Source organism: Onychostruthus taczanowskii, unplaced genomic scaffold, assembly GCF_017590055.1.
Source record: "Onychostruthus taczanowskii isolate IOZ18803 unplaced genomic scaffold, ASM1759005v1 scaffold12, whole genome shotgun sequence".
Taxonomy (NCBI): domain Eukaryota; kingdom Metazoa; phylum Chordata; class Aves; order Passeriformes; family Passeridae; genus Onychostruthus; species Onychostruthus taczanowskii.
In genome coordinates, this window is record NW_024498351.1 from 3,837,367 (window position 1) to 3,845,491 (window position 8,125).

General features: G+C 56.5%; 1 protein-coding gene across 1 annotated transcript; it reads right to left on the reverse strand.

Annotated features, from left to right (window-relative positions):
- Positions 1-2,855: 2,855 nt before the first annotated feature.
- On the reverse strand, positions 2,856-3,554 carry CLDN23 (claudin 23). Its single transcript, XM_041395830.1, has one exon. The coding sequence runs from the start codon at positions 3,552-3,554 to the stop codon at positions 2,856-2,858; it is 699 nt and encodes a 232-aa protein (XP_041251764.1).
- Positions 3,555-8,125: the final 4,571 nt, after the last annotated feature.

An 8,125-nucleotide genomic window follows, 5' to 3' on the forward strand; every position in this document is an offset into this window, starting at 1 on the left:
CCAGTCCCTGTAGAGTGCAGGTTTCCCCCTCTGTGGGGTGAAGGGCAAGCTAGGGGACACCCCACCTCCCAGCTCAGGCACCCTTGTGGGAGGAGGTGGAGCAGTGCTGACCCCAGGTGTCTCCAGGCTCCAGCAAGATCTGGCACAGCCATCTGGAGCAGGCTGAGAACTGGTGGTTCCCGATGGAGCAGGAGCTGTTAGGCATGAGGATTTACAGCCAATTCTCACAGGAAGGTGGGTCTGGGACCACCCCAGCCCGGGACATCTGCAGGGTTCAGCTGTGCCTTGCGGTGGCCGTGCTAACCAGTGCTGTTTTGGCAGGCACCAATGGCTGTGCAAAGAGCAATGGGGGCTGTGCCCAGCTGTGCCTGCCCAACCCTGCAGGGCGGCAGTGCCGCTGCTCTCCCGGGTACCACCTGGTGCATGGGGCAGCGTGTGCGCTGGCACCGCCTTGCCCCGCCCCGCTGCAGGCCTGCCCTGACCTCCAGAGCTGCATTTCCAGAGAGCAGGTCTGTGATGGGCGCCCCGACTGTGCCGACGGCTCCGACGAGTCTGACTGTGAGTGCCTGGCACAGCCGGGACGTGCTGGGGTCCTGGGCACGGGACAGCCTGCCCAGTCTCCCCCAGTTTGGGAAGAGGGTCTTACCTGAGTCTCTGCTGATCCATGCCCCTCCCTCCAGGCGCCTCAGTGAAGGTGGGGACGCAGGTCCCTGCAGTGGCACCATCAGGAATGTCCCACGTAGAACAGCGACCAGTCTCATCCATAGCTGCACCCCAGCCTCGGCAGCCCCGCCCCAGCCTATCTGCAGCCCCTGGCCCCCAGGAGCACGGAGAGCCCTTCGTGGTACCCCCCAGCACGGAGGAGGTGCTGGGGGCTGTGCCCTGCAGCAGCGAGACATGCAACCTGCGCGGGGAGTGTGCCATCGAGGCTGGCCGAGTGACGTGCCACTGCGCCCTGGGCTATCGTGGCGACTACTGCGAGGAGGCCGAGGTGCAGCCCCTGGCAGGACCCGTTGTCCTGGGGGTGGCCGTGCTCCTGCTGCTCGCTGCTGCTGCTGTGGGGGCCCTGGCCTACATGCGGAGGCAGGACAGGCGGAGGAGGTGAGCTCTGCGGCTGGACTGGGCCAGGTACAGCTGGGAATAGGGGCAGGGTGTCCTTGCCCAGGGACAATGTGGAGTCCTGATGCACTCCTGGGTTATATAGAAAGCTCCAATCACCCCAGCAGGCTTTTACCAGGGGCTGTGGCAGGACTTTGGGATCTGCCCTGTCTCTAGGAGTTGGCCATGCCGTTCTCGGTGTAAATTTTCCCTCTCCAGGACCTCGAGCGCTGCTTCCACTCGGGTGCTGACCCTGTACCACCGTGAAAGTGATCCAGAGGAAGAGGATGAGGAGGAGGAAGAGCTTCCCCCCAAGAGTGATACATTTGTCAATGAAGCTTACGAAGGGAAAGAGGTGAGTAGCATCTGGAGTGGGCCCTGCTAGGGACCCCTCTGCCACCCTGCAGTGCCCCAGGGCCCAGTGCTGGCATGGTGCCCACTCCTGAGGCAACCTCTGCCCTCCTGCTGAAGGAGAGGGCAATACCAGAGGTGCCTAGAGTCTGACATGGCTGTCCCACTCTGCCTGTGGCTGGACCCCTTGTGCTAAGGTGTGGGATGGGCTTAGAGACGTTGGGTCAGACTCACCCCGATACACCCCTCTGTGATTTCTGCAGGAGCTGCCAGCCCTGATGAGGAAAGGACCATCTCACATCAACACTGTGATTTCATAAAGGAGCCTTGTGCAGCATCTCTTGTGCCATTGTGGTTTGTGTGTGGGCCGGGGAGGGGAGGTTGGTTTGCTCTTTCTAGATGTCTGAGACCTAGGGAATGTAAGAATCCAGACAAAAAATGTTTGGGAGGTTTATCAGGAAGTCTCCAAGCCCAACACACTCTCTGATACTGTCCCTCTGCAGCAAGGCTTATCTTGCTGACCAGGGTGCTTTGGGCTCACCTGGTATAAGAATCTGGCCAAATAACTCTTCAAGGAAGCTGGCTTGGCTCTTACCTTGTTATGCAGGGGGCTGAGAAGGGTTTTATAGTGGAGTTCTGACCTCCTGAGTGTCCCTTACAAACCAGTGAGACCAGTTTTACCACCTCACACCAAGCTAATTTTGAAAGGGGAAATAAATGCTATTTTTTTCCTCCATGATCTTCCTCTCCCCACCCTCCCCACTCCGCCCTGAAGTGGCTATGTCCAAGAAAGAGAATATCTCTTCAAGAGTTGATTTTGACCATGGGGGAAAAGTCCTTTGGGAAAGTGCTATAAAAGCTAGCTGTGTCCTTTTACAGACCTTTCCTCCCTGCTTCAGGCAAAACACAGGAAAGCTGGGTGAGCCGTGCCTACTGGCTCTCAGCCCAACCTGCTGGCAGAAAGCCCATAACCATCCCACACCACAAACCTATTGCTTTGAATTTATTTTGCTGTTCACACAGTCCTGAGCTGAGCAGAGACATGAGACAGGTGCTCCCCTCCCCTACTGCCAGCTCTGAAGGTTACACACTTCTGACCTGTGTTGCTTACATGGGAACACCAAAGCTGTCTCTGCCCAAGCTGCTGTGCATGGTAGAGGAAGGTGAGGTAAAAGCAGCACGGAGGAACTGGAGCCACCTCTGGTCCTCAATCCAGCATGGCTTTGGCACAGTTGTAGATCCTGGAGCACAGAAGTCTTTTGAGGAAGTTGCAAATATTCAAAACAGGTCCTTGGTCTTGTTTCCAGCCTGTTCAGATGAGCCCCAGGAGAAGGGTATGGCTTGTTGGGGCAGGGGCCAGCACTGCTCTTGATGCCAGGGAGGTGACAGCTGTCCCAGTGCTGAGGCTACAAGTCAGAGTCACAGGGTGGGCTTCTCCCCCAGCGCTGTCCATCTTGCTCGTCCTCCAGCACGTCCCAGGGATTGTTGTAAGCTCTACTGGCGCACGACCCAGCCTCTGTCACAGTGGTGGGGGACAATTTGGGAGCTCTGCGCTCCTTGCAGTAGTGATGGAAGCTGAGGGCGAGGGCCAGCCCCCCCAGGATCTCCAGACAGCTTCCCAAATAGCTCAGTACCAAGCTGTAGCCTACGGTCAGCGTGCTGCCAGGCGGTGCAGGCAGTGCCCACAGCTCCTGGGTGTACCAGGAGCTGGGCACGAGGCTCATCAGCCCAGAGAGGAGCAGCACCAGCCCTGCCACGCCGGCCACCAGGTGCCGGGGTTCCGGCTGCCAGCAGCGAACACCCAGGGTAGCCACCACCAAGCCCACCAGGGTGACCACCAGCGAGGAGGGCATCAGCCCTTGGGCCACCCGCACGGGTACCTGCTCAAAGTAGCCCAGCCCGTCAGCCTGCCCGCAGAGGCGGTCATGGGTGCTCTGCTGCTCCCGGCATATGTCCCAGATGCCCTGCTCCCAAACGACGTCCATGGGCTGGTCAGGTACGAGGCTCACCTGCCTCCAACTGGGTGCCAGCGTGCCCGTGAGTGTCAGCAGGAGCCCGCAGGGGCACAGCACCATCCCCACGATCATCTCCGTCGGCGTCCGCATGCTGGGGAGGTGGGTGAAGCGGGCTCCAGAGGGCTTCTGCTCGCCCGAGGTCCGCGGGAGCTCCGGGGCTCGCTGGACAGGAGCTGTGCACCGGTGCAGGCAGGGCGGCGGCCCCAAGGCCGTCCCGGAGCCCCTCAGGCGCTGCCGGAGCCCCTGAGGCGGGCAGCCCGCGGAGCCGGCCCGGGCCCGGGGAGGCGCGGGCAGGAGGCGGTGCCGGCGGGCGGGGCCCGGCCCGGGCAGGGGTGGCCGGCACCTGCGGCGGGGACAGCGCCTTCCAAGGGCTGCGGGAACCCGCGGGGAGCGCCGGAGCTCCGGCCTCCGCTGTCCCCTCGCAGGGGCCGGGATGGGGGCCGTGCCCGGGCTGCTGGGACGGAGTAGGACCCTGTTACAGCTCCCTTCACTAACTGCATGCCAGCTTATTTTGCTATCAAATTAGTTAACTAATTAATTAAAATAATTAAGATGAAATTCTGGCAGATCTCACGTTTGGTAACTGGCCCAAGAGACCTCCCCATCCTCCCGTTGTCCTTCAGGGAGAGCTCCTGAGCTTGGCCCTGCTCCTCCCGTCCCACGCTGCCCTCAGAGGGCACCCGCAGACGCAGCAGCCTGGCTCTGGGCAGGAGGAGTCCGTGGGATGTCCGCTGAGACAGGTACGGGGAACCACCACATTTGAGAGCGCCAGTGTGGGATTTTGAGCCCCCAAAAGCACTCGTCTTGGGCCTCACCAAATTTCCCCGAGTTTCTGCCAGTCACACTGAGCCCAGGAGAGGGCAGCATCCTCTGTGGATCGATTTGGGATGAGCAACGCCGGCTGAGCTGGAAGGCTGGCTTGCCTGTGTGTGCCCCACGGCATCTTTGCACCGCTGCTCCTGGCCTTGGAGGAAGGAAGGCCTTCCGTCTGCAGGGCTGGGTGGGTCTGTGCTGGACCAGCTGCCCCCGGCTCCCTTCCCCTCTCCTCCGTCCCACAGCTATTTCTCGAAGTCCTGAAGCCCTTCAGCTCTCTGGGTGCCAGATCATTTTGGGGAGGGATTTTGAAGTTATTGAACAGAGGATCTTAGTCCAGCTGGAAGGCAGGGGTGGGTTGGACTCAGCCAAAGGCTCATGTCTCCAGCCACGTCTACAGAGCAGCCAGATGAGCATAGCTCCAGAACAGGAACACCTGGCTTTGTGGTATGTAGCCAGTAACTTGCTAAAACTTGGCACTCCTCATCTGGAAAACTAAGCTAGGAGTTGCTGATTCCTTTCCCATCCAATTAACTTCTGTAACTTTTACCCTACTCGAGCCACTGACTCTGTGCCAAGGCATTCACTACTGCCCTGGGAGGTGGGGGTCCAACCAACATATCAAATGCTGCTGGCCTGATGTGTTTCCCGAGTCTGCCTTCTGCCATGGGATCCCCACATAGGAACAGGTGCTGCAAGCCTAAAATCTTATAGTTGTGACTCTCTCATGACCAGTATCTGGACACCTTTCCATCTGGACACCAAGTGGAGGTTGGCTGTGAGATGTAGTGCTCCTGGAGGAGAGGGGGACAGAGGGAAAGGGCTGGTAGCAAGCTGGGTGGCACAGTGCCATGAATGAGTGCCTGTCAGTGCCCTTTGCCTCCTCCCCACTCAGGAGGCTTTTACTGAGGTGACAAATCACAGCTTGGTGGCAGTGCTGTCAGGTACAGCAGTGGTTGCCCACGGACCATCCAAGCCAAGCTGTGAGCAGGTGATAGCAAGCCCTGAGTCCTGCATAGCTGGCCAGGACTTTTCTCCCCATCCCAGATGTGTGGGTGGGCATGTGACAACCCTGACGGAAAGGGAGGAATTGTCCATTTTGTTGGATTTGCCCACATTTTACCCAGAAAGGCTAAGAAACTGACAGGGTAATGCCCACCCTAGGCTTTGCAGTGCCTGTCCTAGAATCCCTCTCTCTGCAGCACCTTCCTTTTCCTCTCATCTGTTCCTCCTGCAGTGCTGTGCCCCTCTTGCCCTTGCTCATGCTGGCTTGAGTCTGGGAGGTGGCCACTCCTTGGATCTGCAGCTGCAGTAGAAGCTGGATCCCGGGAGTATCACAATTATGCACCAGGGCAGATTTAAATACCTGTGCCTTTCCAATTTATTAATAATGCCCAGGAGGATGCATCTGCCCTTTGGGCTGATGCCCAGGCTCCTGACTGTGGGACAATGATAAGCAGATTAGGTGATGTGGCCCTGGTGCTGGATGACCTGCCCTGAGTAAGCTTGGGGAAGGAAATGGGATTAACAGAGCTGTTTCCCGTTGCCACAAAGTTGTAGATTGATCATTTCTTCTCTTTTACTTTCTAATGAGGTGGTATGAAAAGCAATTCAAAGAAGTGCCTGGCTCTTTCCAAGGTCTGGGGAAGCATTTAAAGCCATCTGGCCTCAGAGATAAAATGGTCTGGCTGAAACTGCCTTCCTTCCCACATTGCCCTAGCTACTGAGTGGGAAAAGCCACCTTACTTGGTGTTTTCTGCTTCTCTAAGCCTGTGACTTAGTTTTTCCTATGTTGTCACAGTCATCTCTTTAAGAACGTGGTGGAAACTTTATTCAGGCCTGGTTGAGTTGGCTTGCATTTTATTACTGTTTTTTAACACCCCATTGTACATTGGAACAGCAGCAGAAAGCCTTGAGCTAATTGGACCCGGAAAAGTTCTAGGGCAGGATAGTCAGAACTTGACACTGATTTCAAGGAAGAATTTTTTTTTTTAAATTTCATTATGAGGTATTTAGTGAGTTGCTTCTTCCAGCCCCAGATAGCCTGCATCACTGAAGGCTGGGAATGAATTTGGGGCAATATTCCTATGTTCAACCTGTTCCCTGCCTTTCTAGCTGTCTGCTTCCAGCCACTGGTGGTGATGGCACCTAGAATGGACAAGTACTAGTGTCTCTTAGGTGACAGCATGAGGTCAGTGTGGATAGGACCAGTAGCTTTTGCGCTACCCCATTGTCACACTGGCTGAGCAGGGTTTGCCTGATGCCAGCAATGGCCAAAGAACACATGCACACAACAATCTCCACAGCTTCCTATGTGATTCATAATCTGATCAGACTTCTAGGCCCAACTGAGCTTTCAAAATGTGGCTCTGGAGAGAAGAGCTTCCCTGCACAAAGGTAGCTCTGCTCCTCCATTGTCGGCACTGAGACTTGGGGACAGGGGGTCCTTTTCAAGGAGGTGACTCTGACTCCCTTCCTCAGCAGCAGCAGGATCTCTCAGCATCCTGTTTGCTGTGTGGGGAACAGTTGGGGCCAGGGCTGTTTAGCAGGAGCCTGCAGCTGGTAATTCCTGTTTACATCCCACTGACCCTGGGGCTTTGCCTGTGTCACATATGGCAAGATGCCCCCATACCACCACAGTGCCTGCGTGTCCTGCAATTTACACTGTAGCTGATTCCTTCTTGGCCTCAAAGTGGGCTTGGCCTGTGCTTGACACCAAGCCATAAGGCTGCCTGGTCTGTGGACATGTGCTGTGCCACCCTGGGTTGCCCTGTGACTGGCAGGTAGCCAGCAGGCACAATACTTGACCTGGCTGTATATCATTTATCCTCTCTCTCACCCGAGGAGAATTCACTTTGCAGAGTGTGGCAGTCACCTGTGTCTTGCCTGATGGGAACTGGCTGAGAACACCACCCTTGCAGGCAGGACCTGCACTTGGGAGGCTGCAATTTCCTCTGGTCTAGACATTTATGTAGCTCCGCTATCCATCTGTGTTTACCTTTCAGTTGAAACCCTAAATCCCTGCAGGCTGGGAGCAAAGCATGATGGCTCAAACAGTCCATGCTGTGCTTTTTAGCATTAGACCTGGTTGTCTAAGCCTCTCTTCAGTCTCCAACCCAAAGGAAAACTTCCTCAGCCAGGTGTCTAGGTTGAGTGATTTTGTTCTGACCATTCAATTTTGCTGCTTTTTCTTTCAGCATTTTGCATGGGGCAATTTCTAAGAGTGCAAACTGAGGGCTCTCCTTGCTCTCAAGCCATGGCCCCTGCAGCATGTGAGTGCAACTGGAACACGCTCTGCATTGTGCAAACAGCTGCAGTTGCAATGGGCTTCTCCCAGCCCAGCTCCCAGCTTCCTCCCTGGACGCACACACTGCTGTCTTTGTGCCTGCTGGAAGGCCAAGGATGAGCCCCAGGCAGGACAGGGTCTGTGATCCCCCTGGCTGGTTGAATGTGGGAGAGAGATCCGTGTGTGCTCCCCAGAGCATAGACAGCAATGGTTGTGACCCAGCAGGCAGTTCCATGCCCCAGCTATCCAGCATTTGTGGTGGCATTTCCATCAGCAGATTTATTAGCCTGCCACTTGCCCATTGACCTGACCCCTGACCATAGTGGTAACAGGAGCCCTGGGGATGCTCTCCAGAGGGGTTATCAGAGAGCAGGGATGTATTGGGCATTAAAGGGCTTGCAGCACCCATACTGGCAGGTCTCACTCCAGGGCTGGGACCCAGCAGTGGCTTAACATACCCAGGCCTGTGGCCATTGCAGTTTTGGCTGTTCCCCCTTCTCAAAATTCATTGTGAGGAATCTGCAATTTGGGGTCAGCATCCTGTAACGCCTGCAGGGAACAG